This window comes from Danaus plexippus, chromosome Z (assembly GCF_018135715.1).
Source record: "Danaus plexippus chromosome Z, MEX_DaPlex, whole genome shotgun sequence".
Classification (NCBI taxonomy): Eukaryota; Metazoa; Arthropoda; class Insecta; order Lepidoptera; family Nymphalidae; genus Danaus; species Danaus plexippus.
Genome location: NC_083559.1, coordinates 15,167,011 through 15,185,085, shown reverse-complemented (window position 1 = coordinate 15,185,085; position 18,075 = coordinate 15,167,011). Strand labels below are relative to the sequence as shown.

Sequence of the window (18,075 nt, the reverse complement as noted above, 5' to 3'; positions counted from 1 at the left end):
GTGACAAATTATTGTGGAACATTTAAATAATTAGACGTTCTTTAAATTCTGGATTCTAGACAAAATGTTATGACAATGATTCGATGGCAATATAATTAATTATTGTTGTACCATTCAGAACTGTGACCAACGAGAGGTCTGTATAGAAGCAATGTGTTCCGGCGGCGTATAGGAATATCGCGCGTGTGACGGAAACGAGCCGTAATTCGCTTTCACTCTTTCCTAAAACATTGTTTGACGTACGACATCTGCCGGCACACTTTTCAAACATTTTGGTGATGTTATTTACACTGCGGTACTTTAACGACTCCGAGAACAGAGCCTCTCAAGATGTATCGTATTAATTTTCACATCACAAAGACTTAATTGCATTCTTAAATTTTATTTTAAAACCGACAATATGTTCGTCGATTCCGCTGGTTGGGCTGTTTATTTTAGATACGGTGAGTCAACGGAAAATGTGTCTTCATTAATTGATAGTAAACTTATTTTGTTCGAGTGCGCTTATATTTTTATTGCACATAAAAGGATATTAATATATAGAACGTGTACGCGGATCAGACGTTAAGAAAAAACTCAATGTTATGCATGTGAGGACACATTGAATAATTCAAGTGCACACACAATTTCAACTCATTTTAATAAGTTACGTATGTGTAAGTATGTTTGATAGTCGCCTTTGTACGTGCCAGTAGCTAGCCAGACAGCGACGGAGTCTACATTTGATTCATAGATCATAATATGCAGATTTTTCGCAATTTTATTCACTCAAGTTTTGTGCTGTCGCAACGCCTGTCATTTTTTCTCACGTTCCACTTGTACTTGTATGTTCTTTAAGTATGCGAGCGACATATGTCCTTCTATGGACACTATTTTTGTTATAGACTTGTTTTTTTTTTTTTGTGAAATCACCGTTCGCTGTTAACTTCTTATGAGTTACGTGATTGTAATATGTTTATTCCTGATGGCGGACGATGGTGAACAGATTATATCTACATGCCCATAATGTTCGCTTTTCCACTATCAAATGTTAGATAATAATTCTATTTACGTGTTCGTTTTACATTATAGCCCGGCCCGGCTCACTGTTTTATACTCGTCTAATTGACTTAACAGTTTTAATATTTTTGATAATTTAACGTCCGCAGCGGCTACGGCCCGTGAATACGCTGATGTGAGCAAACGCAGCAATGCCACGGCAGGCAATAAATTGTGTAGTTTTTGTTAATTATGTATAAAGAATGGTCGATATTTCGAAAGAAATTTTTGTGTCTTTGATAAAATATGCACGTACCTACATGTTTTATAACTAAGTTTTTTTCAACGGACCTCGACTCGTTATATTTAGATCTGTATGTTAAGACAAATGTAATTCAAACAATTTAGAATAGATAATAAATGAATGCTCCTATAAGTTATATATATATATATATAAATATATAATACCGTTGTATGTACGTTTATATTAAACAATTACGTCAATATCTGACGAGTGCTGTGACATTTGTATGTCCGTCCCGTCCGAGTCTCTGCGAGTGATAACCAATTAAGTGGTTTATTTCAAATTCATTGTATAAAGATGCCGGTCGACAAGATTTAACACACGTCTATAGCAGCCTTTGATCTTACGTTAGATATTTTGTTATTCTGAATACGCATGAGGACAATTACGGAGACGTGCTTAGGAATATTTTTAAAAAATTGCGCTCTTCTGTTTCCCGTCGCCACACCGCCATTTTGTTGTTGTGTACTATCATAAAAACAGCATCGATGTGTCGTGTCTGCTAACGGCGAATTAGTTTCCTCTAGAATATCTCATTTAGACTATAAAAGATGATGCTATCAGTTCCTCGCTGCGGTCATTATGATGTGCATTTTTGATGGATATTGAAAACAAAAAAGGAGTCCACAATTAATACCATCCGGTCACGGAAGTTGCTTACTCAATGATATGTTCTTGTAGAAAACATCTACTTTTTATAATGTTGGTACTACAGCTGGCGTTTCTTTGTTTTTCTAATTTATATATTATATTCTAGCTAGCATAGAAAGTCTAGACTTCGTTTGGAATGTTGTTCTCTTTAATTCTATAGAATATCGGTCGTTTCACGTTAGACACTCTCACCAGTGGAGTGCCGTACGTTATAACGCCCTAAAAATTCTAGAGTTATTTGTTTATGTGACAGCGTATCGCGTGCGTGCACGCGAAAACTATACCAGTAGTGGTTGTATTGATTGTATGAATATTCAAAGGCTTTGGAAGTTAAGGCGCCCTAAATTATTATGTCACTGTGACAGTGAGAAAAATACAGTGATAATTTAGTAGTGGCATATATCAGCGAATAGCGAATGGGGAATGCGTATCCGGGATTGTAAATGAAGGTGGGTAGTTGAATAAAGAAAGGGGTGGGCGCGATACACGTCACGCTTAGAATCGATGCTCATTTGCATCGGAGTCGTCCACCGCGACGGACGTTTGCAAGTGTCGCTTTGAACTAAAAAATGACCGCATTTACATTGTTAATAGGACACATAAAGTCCGTATGAAAGAACTATTAAGAATTAGGTGCCAAGTATAAAATATACTACACACGCGATAATGTTATAGATACTTCAATGACATTAACAACACGATAGACATCTGCAGGCAGGCCGATTTGAAGTTGTATTATTTTAAACAATTTATTATAAAGCGAACGGATCATTAAATACAAAAGGCAACTGAATTCCCATCAATGGCATTTCTTTTAGACTTTCCCATGAGTTATTAGAGTAAGGAATACATTTCTTTTGTCCGTGCGGGTGCGTGCGCTGTGAGCGCCTGTGATCTGTATCGCGTGCTCGACGCCAATCAACGGCCGGCGACCACGATTGATTCCAGACCAAATGATCCCTCCACTGAACTCGCCATCACTAACTACTAGCAGGGCGTTAAAGAAAAATGTTCAACTGAAATATTGTTAGAACAATAAACACAGTAATTACCACAGTATTTTATGTAAATTCTACTCGGAATGTTTCGGTGTCAAGGGGCAATATCGTAAGTATGTTAGTGAGGCGTAATTATTCTATGTCACACGATTGTCATAAATTGGAGGGAGTTTTAAAATTCGAACTTAATTATCATTTATTTTTAATTTACAGACGAAGGAGTTTGTTGGAAAAAAGGCTTACGTCGTTTTGCTGTGTCGTGTTAGTGAATTCCCGTGGGTGTTAAAAACGCGAATTCGTCGCTACGACTGTAGTTTGTAACTAGATTCAATAATCAATTTTGCGAGCTCCGGCGAGGACCCGCGCTAACAAAGAATTGTTTAAGTTACTCCACGCTACATAAAATACATTTTGACTTTTGTGTGTTGTGTGAATTTTATTTTGGTAGTGTTGTGAAGTCATGACGTTATGAATATTCATATAAATGGTTTTTTTTTTCAAATATTACATGTATTATTAAATAAAGAATTTAAAACGCGTTATTTATAAAAAAATATATATATTTTTTAATCTGTTCCGAGAGCTTTAAGCTCGTCAGAGCTAACTTTTAACGATAGGAAAGTTTTTTAACGAAATAAGAGGATTCTCGTCAACTGCGAACGAACGTAATGTAGTTAGTTGCACCTGATCGTCCTCGGCTCCATGTAATGCTAATTGATTTTAGGTCTTACCCAGCGCGTTAAATTTCTATACGTACAAGTCTGAATCAATAAAACCTGCTTTAACAGAATTCAGGCTGTAAAATCCACGACGTTTGCTTTAATGTTCAGACGAACGTTTTTTTTTAATGTGAACATTCCATGCTTAGAGTATATATGCATTGATTTTCTTGTATATTGATTATAAAAGCGATTGATTGCGGCGCGGCACGCGATCGTCGCGCTCCCGTGTGGAACTGGCTTTATTAGTTGAAATTAAAAGTCCATAACATATTATCTCTATACCGGTTAAATGCTAATTAAAGTCTTATTCATACATTCGATGAGACGTTTTTGTAAATTGGCCTTAATTTCCACAATAACACGTCATTCATAGCCGCACATTAATCCGGAGTAATTATTCAAGGGGAAGTAAAATGGACGGTCACAAATTGCGACAAAGTGACAAGTTAAACATCACATCTCCCGCGACCGGCCGGTGAGTTACAGCCGCTAGCCGGCTCACTAAGATAGCGTTTATTTATCTCGAATTATGTTTTCGTATCATTTTATAATTATCTCGAACCGCGAGAATGTCGACCGTCTACCGCCGGAGAGAATTATAACGGCGGAACTACAGCGTTGATATCGACTATTGGAATTACCCGATCAGCTCACGCGTTGCTCATGTGCCAAGCGTCCGTGTGGACGGGGAGTTTTCGAAGAATTAAAATATATCATTGTTTCGATTGATATATGTTTCTGTATTTATAGATGTTTTGTTCTGTTGCGTCTCGTGCGATGGCTTCTGTGGTATCGGACGCGTGGGCGGATTTGTTTTAAGATCAAACGCCGAAGACAACGTTCGAGACACTCACATAACAGCAATAATTTTAACAGAGGACAATAAGAAATTAATTTTATCCAAATGTAGAGTATTCAGAATTTAAAGTATGTTATGAAAATTTCGCGGTCTATTTGAAAAAAATCTCATTGTGAGTACGTCACGCCGCATCTCATTCACGTGCCGAAATCATAAATTAAATTCTTCACAATTAGTGCGCCCTAGAATAAGGCTTCGCTAAATTTAACGTACACTTGCGTTAAATTCATTAAGAACATCCGATATACTAGTATATACGTATTATGTAGCGTTTATAAGAAGTAAGAATGTATTACGAATCCCGCGGACTTTGCAAATAGGTACATATTAATTAATACGTCGTTCATGAACGTAACGAATGAAACGTATTTGTTGTTATAGCGATCGTAGAGTGAAGAAGTCTGGCTCGTGTTGCAGTGATGGATGTAAAAATATATGTAGTGAGTATAATTAATAAAGTATGATGGTTCATCTGTATGGATATGCTAAACAAAGACTTGCTCCTGTGCAACAATTACATGCGCCATTATCCTATAGCATCGTAAAGTATATAACGAGGCATGGTATTATAATCATAAATATGCCCGTAAAGAGGTCTGATTGCTTCGTCGGAAGTCATCAAAGCGGCCGAAGCCGGTGAGCATTCTTGGCGAAATTATTCTTGACCCTGCGCTCCGCTCGACAACAGATGGCGTTACGCGTACATAGCTCAGCGCATAACTCGGCATTTTTTTTAGAGTTTTTTTGCGTAGCTTCAGAGTAAACGCTCTTTAAGCGGCTATTTAGTTTTTCAAATGCGCTTTCTAAGTGGTTGTCGTCTGATTTTTTGCTGGAAATGTCTTTTGTAGTGGGTGAGTGTTTATTAATAATTGCTTTGTAAATTAAACGTGCCCCTCGGACGTCCACCTTCCTAAATATATACGTGAGCGCAGATTTAGAATAACAATTTGATATTCTATCGGGAGTCACATATCGCCACTCGACGACAGATGGCGCCGGGTAAGTTCCTACGATAACAATCAGCAGTACAACAAATTGAACCGATATAAAATGTAATATGTATGGATATGTGTGTTTGTGTAGTCGAATGTGTTCACAGGTTAATCACGACGTTACTATCCGCTCTCAAAATGTTTGAAAGTTTATGATTTATGATACACTGAAGCCGTTTGTCGAGTTCTCCCGATGTGTCGAAGGGCCCTTTCCAAGTTTTGGGTTAATAAACGACATACTATATACATTTGTTATAAATATAAATAAATTTACCTTTGAAAGCAGACTCTGCTTGAGTACCGGAAAATGGGAGAAGAAACACATGTTATTATTAATTAAAAAATTACAATCTACTTATTGTCTATACAATAAAAACTAAAGCTTCTAAACGTTCCGGTCGCATCTACGGCAAGCAAGGTTCTGAACATTAAAAAATAATTTAAAAATTGCATGAAACGGAACGTATACTTTTTGTTTTATTGGCAGAATGACATTGATGCTTCGTCTTTGGTCGAGTGACCTTTAAAAAATAATAATAAATGGCGTGTACATGACTAACGCAATGATATTGCAATTCACGACTAATTTATGTTCTGTGAACGAATTATTTTAGATAAAAAAAAATTACGAAGTTTCTTCGATCATTCCTATATATATGAATATATATATATATTCTCATAATCTCGTGTGGCCCTCGCGGGGAGAGTGTCAGACACTTATACAGAGAGGCGATATTCATAGATAATCTACGCTAAGCTCAACGTTTCATTAAACTCAATTTTCCAGCAATTTCGTAACGGACAAAAGCCCAATTGAATATTAAAATTTGCTTAGCGTCAAACTAAAAGCTGTAAGGGGAGTTTAGAGTATAGGAGCATCGAGGACACTTAAGTTGGAGCTTAAAGCCTTTGGACGCGTCCTGCGACGGCCGATAGTGACCATTGAAAATAGATTTCCACGGTGCGCTGCAGCCTCGCTCGGAGACAAACTTTGAACAAATATTCAAGTCGAACGACCGAACATCAACAGCCGTTTACATTGAAAACCCAACACAGCGATCTCGAACACACAGACGATACTTTTTTTTCGATCGCGTTTCTTTTCACGCACCGTAAATCTTTCAAATCACAAACTCTTCTGGATAAAAATAAGTGATTTATCAGTGTTACATTAACGTCATACAATGTATTAACTGTCTTAAATGACGTGCATTATAGATAATTTTTCAGATAGTTAACAGGGATGTATATATGTGAAGAAAAAAAAAAAAGAATTAATATGTCAGTATTCTCAATCACTCAAGCGTAGGCAATAAGAACAATGATTACGTACGCCATAACTATTCTTAATTGGTGCGCAGGTTTAACTGAATATATTATGGCTTGGACCGTGTTGAAAAAAGTCAATATAGCTAAGTGGCAGTTCGCTGTTGATATACGCTGATAGGTAACCGATTTATTTACACGATCCGATACTGAACTTAGTCACGATACAAATTTAAAATGTGCAACGGTTATGACTTATACTTCATTAATTAGAAAGTTGATTTTTTGAATTTCGTATTGCAATTTCTTCGGTCAGGTTAACACGCGAGATATTCTATGGTTGCTTTTTATTTTGTAAATGTCAAATGCTTTGTTATTATTTTTATTGTTAATGGTTAGTTTTTTTTTTATTTTTTTATTTGTAATAAACGTCTATGATCGAAAACGGTCGGTTCTAGAAAGTGCTTTGAATAATTAGAAGTTCATCCGTCTTACAGGTGGCTCTGTAATTTGCAGGTTGTTTTAGATAAAAAAAAAACCTTACTACCCTATAATGCGGAGTAATTTCCGCGTTTGGTGCTAATTAATAAACGCTTTTTGCCTTTTTCACCTACTTGTATTACTAATTGTATGGGCGGTCGTGTTGCGTAATTGACTTCATGCGATATGTATGTATGCATATGTTTTTATATGCATATATATTTTTTTCTATAACTAATAAAGTGCGTATTTGTCACGTTTCAATGACTCGGCTCAACTTCTATGGTCTGTAATCGGATTTTTTTCCCCCATTCATTATTGATAAATGTTTATTGCCTCAATTAACGAGTGTGCATTGCACGATTGGTGTAGATTACTTAGTATAACATAAATACGTTTTGCTTATGAAGTTTTTCTTATTTCTTTTTCTGAACTGACAACAGAAGTTTACAAGATAATATGGGGGGGGGGTATTATATATATATATATATATCGATGGACAGATTTCTAAACGCGTTTCAGTCAGAAACAGCACCATAAACACCGTGGGACTGACAACAATGGTTTTTGTAATGCAGGACAGCTCGTGGGAAACGTGTGTGAAAACTCCGGAAAATGACATGCCACAATAATAAACCACACGCACCATAAGAACGGTATTTGCAACCATTGATTTACAACCGAAGCAGTGAGAACATCTGATACTCGGCCCACGTATCGCTGAAAAATCTACCGAGGCAGGTCATTACGGCACTTTAATAAAATATACAACATCGCTTTTATGTGTTACTTTTAAAATTATATAAATTTGTATTAATCAGGATAGACGATATTGTTGGTAAATATAGAATTCGCATTATAGCTGTGCATAGAGTAATTTGTTCTACAAAGATAATTCTTACCAAAGAAATTAAAGTGAAAGCTAGTAACAATGCGTCTATGTTTAAGGAAAGTATGATGACAGTTTCCCACGCCTGTCGTGTCCGGTCTAGTCAATGCCTCTCCATGTATTACGTAAACGGTTCACGTAGAAAATTGCTCAATATAAAAATTTTATCTAAACATAAATTCAATAAACTGTCGAACATCTGTGAAACGTAGCTGCCAATTATCCGGCTGCCGATGTGTTTGAGCAGACAGACAATTGTTAATGCACGCCATTGTCTTCAATATATCCTCATTGTGACTGATGTGTACATAGCATTAGCACTCTTTAAGCTTTCCGAATTTCCGTCAACGCGAGACCATTTCAGGCTTTCCACGTAGGGACGGAAGGTATTACAAATTAAAATATCTGCTATTTCGATTTTTTTTTTTCGTCCCCGCTGTTATTCTCCGCCGTTTTTATATAAAGCTGAGGATTTCACCGCTGTTTAGTTCCGTAGGAAAAAATTGCGAATATTTCGGTGGTTATTTTTAAATTGTTTTAAAAGCTATCGTGCCTCAAACGACGACACGTAACGTTTGTCGGTATTCAGCAGGTGTGGACGACTCCTTTGCTATTGTCTCGTTACACTTTTGTTTTGTTGTTTACAGGTTTGTCGCGAGCGATCTGCATTGTGTACGGATGCACTTTTTTTATTATTTCCGTATCTTTTTTGGATGGTAGATGTCGAAATTTTTCGCTGTTTATTACAAGAGACGCAAAACGCCGTTGTTGTGTCTAATGAATCGCCGCCAGCGGCTAGTTAAACACCGGCGCGATTTGGACGAAATGACCATTAGAATATTTTAAGGCTCGATCTTCCGCTTAAAATCTTTAAACAAAAACGAAATGGCGAGCGGTGTTAACAACAGCGACACGTATTAAAACTATAAATCGAAGTCGTGTTACGTCGGGAGTTTGACCATGTCCACCTTCCACCCACCCCCCCCAAAACACAGGGAGGGGACACTTGGCCCTCTGAAGCTAGCTTCCGCACGGGAAGAGGCGAGGTAGGAGGGGAAGTGAGGACGGGATAAAGGAACAAATAAAAAAAAACATGTTAACAAAAAAAAAAAACAAAAATAAAAATAAAAGTGCGGAAATAAAAAGCTGTCATCATACGGTGAAGCCGTTTACATGCAACACCTTCGTTTAGCGTATTTTTTTAACATCTCCATATTTATAAAGATCTTGATGTCAGCTCTTTGTAAGTAATGATAGCCGGTGACTTTGCTGCGTAAGCATTGACGCGTTATAAGTATTTTCACAATGGAAACATCTAAACTCGATTCTAACAAAGTTTTGTCCATGATCTTTTGTTTTCATTAAACGGCCTCTGATCACGTCGAACAGATACCGCTGGTTCTCCACGTGATTGATGGGATATTTGACAAGCGCTGATAACGGGTAACGTGGCCAACCGTTCGGAAGATTGACTTGAGGGGAGAAATTGATGGAACATAACTTTCCGGTGTCATACATGCGAATAGAGATACTACCAATAATGACTCGTGACCTCATTCAGAAGAAACATAATCTGTATAGGAAATTATTATCCAATGAGCGAAGAATGACTGTCCCACGGTTTATTGGTAGTAACTCGGGTGTTCGGGTGTAAAGGAATGTGTTCAATAGATACCTTTTTTAGGAATTAAGGACTTCAGTAGCATGATGGCTGCCTCGTCGCACGCCCACGCATGCATCTTTCTATAGGAATCTCTTCCTTTCTCAGTCAATTTGTCCCAAGGTTTCGGTTTAGAGAGCAGTTCCGACACCGTTCCTTGCGATAGCCCGAGGACGTATTTGGCGAACAGTCTCTGGCCGATGTTGTGAACGGACAACAACTCTCTGACCCGTCGGCTTATGTGCAGGGTGTCCAAGTTGGAGTTGGCGTATTTGTCCATGTTGTATCTGAGCATCTCTTGCAGGCGTGCTTCCATGGGGTCACCCTTAGGTATGAGCGAGTCCCCGAGGCGGCCGACAAGTGCGCCGGGCGGCAGTGGGCCCATGTCCTCGGCGAACCGGTAAGGTCGGTGCTCCTCGAAGCGGAAGGGGCTCGGCGGCGGCAGCGGCAGAGGCACCGGGCCGTTGTTGTTGTGGTGCGTGGTGTTGTTGTTCAGGGGCGGTGGCGTGCCGGGCCACTCGTCGACACCTGCGGTAAGAGCACGGTTACGCGGGAACACGACCGGGCGGGGGGAGGCGGGAGTGTCGTCTGCGCGTGGGGGGGGGGAGGAGGTCTCCAACAGTCGTGGATGGTGGGAGCTTGGATTCCTCGTACTCCGACTCGCGTAACGGTAACGACGGCGGACTAGCTACATAGATCGAGCGCGCGTCGATTTTGGGATATGATTTGAAATTGACGAATTTTGTGAGGAGAGTGAAGGTTAGCGTACGTACCTGGTTCTCGTCTTTCGCTGCTGCGTTCGCGTTCCACGGAGCTGTCTCTCAGTGACGGAGCTGCGGGAGATCTCAGGGTTTCTTTGCGTTCCACTCGCTCATTGGATCCTAGATCCATGGTTCGTAGCAAACTGAAACAAAGACACCATTCGTTTATTTTCAATATTTTCAATCTAGACGGGACACTGATAGAGGGTCAATGACGGGGGGAGAGGGGGGACGCAAAGCTGCCTCGATATCATGAGTCGGTGTGGTAAGCGTGTGGCGTATTGTAATATATCTTACTGATTCTGAGATCCGAATATGTCTTTAGCGTGTGTAAGGGAGTGAGGCCGCTCAGCGGCGCCCAGCTCTGAGAAACGGAGCATGCTGCAACAATGAGAACACCATTTTAATTTGTATACAGAGTTATGAAAACATAGTTCATCTCTTATCAGAAACCACACACACAAATAACAAAATGAAAGCTATCAAGGGAGCCTTTATCTCCTAATAGGGCGCCATCAAAGGGCCACGTCTCAATAAATTTATGAAAGGAATATTGCCAATAAGGACCGGCATATCCTATTAATTAAAATACTTAATTAATTCACCTGAAATGGTTTTAATCAATGCTCCTTCCCAATTTATTAAGGTATCAGAATGACCTTACCCTAATTATCTTATCCTTATCATTCCTGCTATAGCTGATATAGATTTTATTAAGGAGACAGTCCTATTGAAATCATTTAGCTACGAGTATCATAGAAATATTGATATGGTCGAGATCAATAATAATATTACATTAATAACAAGCGGTCGAACACCGAATTAAGATCCTATCTGTGAAGAATGTTATACAACATAAACATTACGACAGTGCGACTTGACATCGAACATGTCGCTGGATAAATCGCCCGACAGATCCACTTGGCCCGAGGCACCAGATTTTCACACCTACAATAATAGGGTTGTGCCTTAATTACAATTTAATATATCACCAATTAAGCATTTGATCGAGACAATGGCGTTAAATTTGGGAGGTAGTGAATTCATCGGTGTCGCACGTGGGGACCGATGTTACTGATTTAGTCGTGTTGCTTCACTAAACGCTATCGGCTCCCAGGTGATTCGCTTGAATAGCTAATTGTTTCAATTCATAGTTTAACTGTACTTGTTTTCTTGTGTATTAACGACTGTTTGATTTGCTCTGTAGTTATGCTTGTGATATATATGTATGTATATATTGTATTCGTATTTGTAGCTTTGTTTTTTTACTCTTATTATAGTTATGTTTTTTATTAGAGAGTTTTTTTTTCAATCATAGTAAGTTTCGGGCGATGATATAAGTTTATTGTATAATGGACTGTAGCGGTTCGTTGAAAAATGTTTGGGATTTTTTTCTTTTGAAATAACTTCATTTTATGATACTTATATCGGTGTGAGAGTTTTATTCGCAACATATTAATCGCATGCGTCTTATCTGAGTTGTCAATTTTCTGATAAATAAAAATATATTCCAAGTGTTCCATATAAACAACTGTCTATCGATCATGTAACCCATTAACACAATAACGTTAATAAAATAAGCATAAAGGACTAAGCCTCATACGGAAGCTTAAAAGCATCTTTGTCTTCGGCCAAAAGCCTTCAGTGGAGGCGCGTTACACACTGAATATTTCAGTAGCAACTTGCGGAGGGAGTTTTTGAATTAATTACGCAAGATCACTAAGGTTTCGTGGCTGTATTGGCTTCGCTCTGGTTGTGCTAACTTTTTAATTTTAAACATGTGTAGTTCGGGCTCTTTCGAATTCCATTTTCGAAACTTGATTCAGTGAGCCGATTTCGTGTTTCCGAACTCGAAATTTGATTTCATCGGCATTCGAAAATAGAATCACGGTATTCTATTTTCGAATGTTTAGTAACATAAAATTTTATTTTCATTAGTATCTGTTATGTGGCGTTCTATTTTTAAAATTTAATTCCCGTGCTGTAATGAATAACGACGAGCCTTTGACGAGTCTGTTACGAACAAGAATTCTTTGCATGTTAAATATTATAGGTATTTCCCTTTTGTTTGAATCTCACTTATTCGTTTGAAGTAATAACTTTGCATAAATCAATATCGAATTCTGATCTCGGTTAAAATATGTCTTTGATTCACTCGGAGGGTGGATTCTACCCTCAGATGATTTATTAATTATTACCTTAAGAGTTGCTATCCTCAAATCTTCAGCTGATGTCTGATAGATAAACATTTATTATTATATATTTATATATATCGGGTACTGGATGCAAGCGACGATGATACCTCGTTTTGAATGTATCTTAGTATAATATTGTTATGATTTATCTCGAATGTGATTGATCTCGTCGACATCCTGGAGGGTATTGGAACAATGACGGTGACGTCACCAGCGGGCCTTATCACTCAAATCATCGGTGGCCGATAACAGGGCCCCGCCCCCCGGCGGCTGACCAATCAGAACCGATCGATTGGTCAATACAGTTCCGGTACGCCTTTCCAATACACGAACGCATAAAGTCCAAAGTCGCCGATGATGCAACAGTATTTTTTTGTAGTCCCAACCATCTACCCTCCTATTGACAGAGACGGGTTCATATTTCTAAGACGCCCGGCATTGTAAACACAGCGACGCCGTAAAAAGCTTAGGACATCGTTTATTGTACAAAAAAAAAAAAAAAATGTCCGGCGTAAATTACTTGATAATATGTGTGTGACTTGACTTTGGTTAAATGTAAGTCAAACACGGCCTAAGCAAATGGTGACAGGTGTCCGAGATACGTCTATTGATAAATAGCAGTATACCTAGAGGCTGTACGAACGATAATTAACATAGTGTTTATGTTTAAACTAGCTAGCAATATGTAAATCGTGTTTGTATAGTTTTTAATTAAACAAGAGATAAGCGCTGCTCCGTGTCATATTTACACATTGTATTTTTCCCTTTCTCATTTTCGGCTGCGTCTTAATCAAACATTGCCGGTCGAGGAGTTGGATCTTTGATTGCACAGTGCGCTAGAACCGACCATATTCATAAATTTCCATGTAATCATGATTGTGGAGAGATGAGGAGGAAAAATAAATAACAATAAAAAAATTTAACATTCCCATTTATATGTATATATTTGTACAGTACAGCTACAGCTATAGCTATATAGGGTCGTATTTTAAGCCGCTTGGTGTTTGAACTTGTGTGGTTCGTTGTAGATTATTTAAATTGTAAAATTTGTAATTTAATCACAATGGAAGCGGATCCCTGTATTAGTGGAGATTTGGCGCTGTATCGTCTGGAAATCAATCCATCCCGTCCCCCATTAAGATTTAATCTTCGGAGGCTGGCTATAACTTAATCCTGACTTGAGAAGCTGTATAAATAAGCCATAAACCGCTACAGCTGTTACAGATATAAAGCACAGATCATTATGTATAGCTGGTGTTATTTAGCCGTGTTTTTCTCCAATACGGAGCTGATCATGGGAAAGGCCAGGTGCTCGCGTGCCCGGAGCAATAATTGGAGGCGAGCTTTTTCTATTTCCTCGTCCATCCATCAAAGTATCGTGTAAGTCGATGCTATGTGTTAGCGGAAGTTTTTCAATTCCATTGTCAATCCTGATCGATTCATGTATCGATTACCCGCCGCGGTGATTGCTGATCGCGAGCTCGGAGATAGCTTTTGTCATATCGTCGCGTCCGGACATAAATAGCTGTGTTTTAATAGTTTTTGTTTATGATTGTTTGCACAGGCGGCATTTGATGTCGCGGCTGTCGGGCCCTGTGATGTCACCAGCCCTTTGATGGATGAAAGGAGGCCGCGACCGATCGCCGATTCGGTAAGAATAACACCAGGGTATCGATGGCGGTAGAATGCGTCGGCCACGGCGTTTAACGTGTTAATATAAACTCGTAACGAGTACGTCGAGTGTGACGTTGTTGAAGCTCGTTTAGATAACTCGTGAATTATCTTTCGGGTATTTAAAGGATAATGGGAGGATATTCGAGGCTAGACTGTAATTGATGGGGTTTACTATCAGTTAGGATGTTGACTGATACCTTCCGTTGGCTTCACACGTGGGAACTTGATATTGTATAACTAATAAAAATACTAAATCAAGATTTTAACCGACTCCTAATATAAGGCTTTATAACTCTCTTATCGTGTACCTATTATTTGTTATCATCCAATCAGGGTGACACACAGTGGATGATAATCTAATTTACTTATATTAAATAATGATATTAAGTATCATTATTTTGATGCCTTATTTATTTTAAATTGAATCTCATGAGAGTTCTCCGTGCATGAGGTAAAGCCTTATCCTTTTTTTTTGGTCACCCTCTGTGGTCCCATGGCGTTTATACTCTTTTTTTCCACTACCATCGGTTGTCCCACAAGTTTCTAACATCTTCTCGCTAAACGATTCGAGATAAAGAATTTAGCAGCCTCCCCGTGTTTGTACAATTTATTGGAACAGAAATCGCTCCCTGAGAAACGATCCCATATATATATATATATATATATATATATTTTTTGTGTATGACACATATTTTTTTTTCAATTTCCTGCAGCTTGGGAAGAATAAATAGAATTATCGTTCGTATAATTGTAACGGTTCTCATTGATAAAGATGTTAATTAAATACAAGTAAGAAACGTTTCAGCCAGAAATAGATGGATAAGAGCAAATAGAGATCAGGTTTGCGGAGGAACTCATGAGTTTATCAATAGAGCGTTATCAGCCAGAGGTAGGGTCTGCAAACAATGCAGCGTTTGTTGAGCGAAATTAAATAAAGACAACCGTTGTTGTTTTGCAATCAGTATTTTCTATTTCATTAGCTGTTGACACTGCTTATTCATTTCTTATTAAGGCATTGTTTCATCTGGTGTTAATTGTTTGTGTGTCTGTATATACTGTATTTATGTATGTGTGTGTGTGTCATGGTGGATGGTACAAGGTCTGTCCAAACATTAGTAATCTCGGGGTGAACGCTCTGATAACTTATCAAGTTTATAAACACGTGCCCATCTAGACTGTTTAGTTTCCGGGATCTTTAGTTTAGATTCGTAATAACATGTAGTTTATAATGTGGGGCTGTTTTTTTTTTCTATTCAAATCAGTTTGAACGACGAGAGTTTTTAATGTAATGCCAATGTTAAGTTGACGTACGATCAATAAGGTGACAAATGGAATCACCGTTGTTTATACATCCTGGGTGACGGCGACGGCAAAGAAGGTGCAACGGCGTATGAATATAAAAACACGGGACTGCGAATTATGTCCAACGTGGCTAACATAAAAATGTGTTGCCACATAGAAAAATATGAATAACTGTGGGAGATGCGAGAGGTTGTTTTAAAAGATTATGCTTGTTGTTGTTTGCGTATTTTATAATTTGATTTAGGAGGGTAATGATTGCCGATAGTCTATGTAGCGGCCAACCCTAAATGCATGTGGGAATCCCGGGTTATTGTATTGTTTGTAGTTACCTGATCTCCCTCTTGATATCATCGTAGTCTCTCTGAGTGTCGAGTCTGGCTTCGAGCCTGGCGATGTGCTGCTTCTTTTCATCAAGCCGCTCCTCGAGCCGCTGCAGCTGCTGAGCGTGCGCTTCCTGCAGCGCTGACAGGGACGCCTGCAGACGACGCACGTCCTCAACTAGCTGAGCAATCTGGAAGGTATTCATCGTTTAAATAAACATGTATTATATAAATACATTTTATTAACTGCATAATTATTTTCATACAAATGAATTACGAACGGAAATAACACAATTAATTCATTTTATCTTTAGATATCGCGATATGTATTTATAAAAAATATTATATTATATTATATTATAATAAAACAACAGCATCATAAACACGGTTAGTTTGTTTAGAGATTATTTTATTTATTGATATATCGTTTATTTGACAACTGACTCGACTCTGATTGGTCGAAGGAGAGCGGCCATTTTGTTATTGCTGTCATATCGCTGATTACAAATTGATATATTTTTATCTCATATTTTAGGCTCTCGAAGGATGACGCGAACACAAAAGTTCGAGATAAGATACGTGCCGGGTAAATAATTCTATGTAATGTATGTATTCACATTTGATAAAACGCACTAATATGAGGGGAACAATGATGATAGAAAAGATCGCAAAATTATAGTAAATTGGATATATCAGAGGTACGGTCGAGCGAGTACTGATCGCTCGAAGGCCGGCTAATAGCACGTTGGATTGCAGCAGTGTCGTTGTCATGTCGAAGGTGAACACAGGGAAGTACGGCGGCGACCTTCGTTGGATCGGATCAGTTACACAGCATCGCTGCACCGTGAAGATGCTATCGGCGAAAGAAGCCGCTTCCTTCTATGCTAATCAATATACATACTATACGCGTTCTTGTTACTGGCTCACAATAGAATTTGTAGTACCTATAGTCGTAATAAAATACACCTATCCCGTATACACAATCAGTAACCGAAAACTATTGACTCTTTTGTTAGGTAACGTAATTTTTTATCAGATATTATTTCTCGACAGGTAGGTACAATACGATGTTGTTGCGCAAAGCGATTTGACGAAAGCCTTTTACAACCAGGTTTACAACAATAAAATGAGTACATGTTGTCTTTCTGTAATTAATTTGATTTTTATATTAGATGGCGTCACGGACGTTTTTAGAGTCTACATTGGTGTGGTTCATTTATAAATAATGGTTTTTTAGTGTGAAGGATAATATTTTTCATTGTTTGCTTTATTATATCAAATACACTCATTATCACTTGAATGTAAACATCGCGTCCCATTTTTCGGCGTATTCAAGAGTGACGCATTCCGCAACGTATAATTATATATTTTTTTTCATTTAAAGTAAACCTTTTTGTTACGTTAAGAAAACACGACGTATTTTTTTTTATATGCAAAACCTATAACGCTCATGTAACAAAACTGATTTGTTGAGATTCGTGAATGTAATATTTAATTAATAATTAAAAGCAGGTAGAAAGCCTCCAACAGGCAGACGATTACATTATCATTTGGACAAGACTTCCATTGACTGTTAGACAGGACAGGGACGAAGCAAAACAACGTTTTAATTTAACGGTAGCCAATATGGGTATGTAAACACCGACAGTGTGATAGTAAAAAAGTATTGGCCGTAACGAAAGTCCCAGGCAGAACCGCGAGTAATTATTGTCTTAATTCGCCTCTACGCTAACCGCTTTTTGCAGCAGAACAAGCGCTGAGAGACAGCGTTATTTGAGCTGCGGAAGTTCGCCAGCAATATTTTTAAGGTAATGCATTAGAATATGATATTTTTAAATAATTTTAGACACGTAACATTATTAAATAAATGTAATTCGATGCGTTATTTGTTTTTATTTTATCTCATTGTTAGACGAGAATTGTGGAAGTTGTTTAGCTGTGCCCTTTCCCCGCCCGCGCTTGGGACTTCAGCCAGCGAGGGCTTCTTCGTAAAGGGTCAAAGGGCAACCCTCGATAATTACCTA

General features: G+C 38.3%; 1 protein-coding gene across 9 annotated transcripts in view; it reads right to left on the bottom strand.

Moving 5' to 3' along the window:
- LOC116777685 (homeobox protein cut) overlaps positions 1 to 18,075 on the bottom strand; it is an 85,910-nt gene that overhangs the window by 4,122 nt on the left and 63,713 nt on the right. For 3 of the 9 annotated variants that reach the window (XM_061526203.1, XM_032671360.2, XM_061526208.1), the window contains 5 exons: positions 16,061 to 16,242; positions 10,858 to 10,941; positions 10,573 to 10,703; positions 9,815 to 10,327; positions 5,779 to 5,796 (listed from right to left, as the gene is read on the bottom strand). In XM_061526203.1, coding sequence (XP_061382187.1) covers positions 5,779 to 5,796; positions 9,815 to 10,327; positions 10,573 to 10,703; positions 10,858 to 10,941; positions 16,061 to 16,242 — 928 coding nt within the window. The remainder of the gene's footprint in view (positions 1 to 5,778; positions 5,797 to 9,814; positions 10,328 to 10,572; positions 10,704 to 10,857; positions 10,942 to 16,060; positions 16,243 to 18,075) is intronic. The other 6 variants (XM_061526204.1, XM_061526205.1, XM_061526209.1 and 3 more) reach the window with 6 other exon arrangements.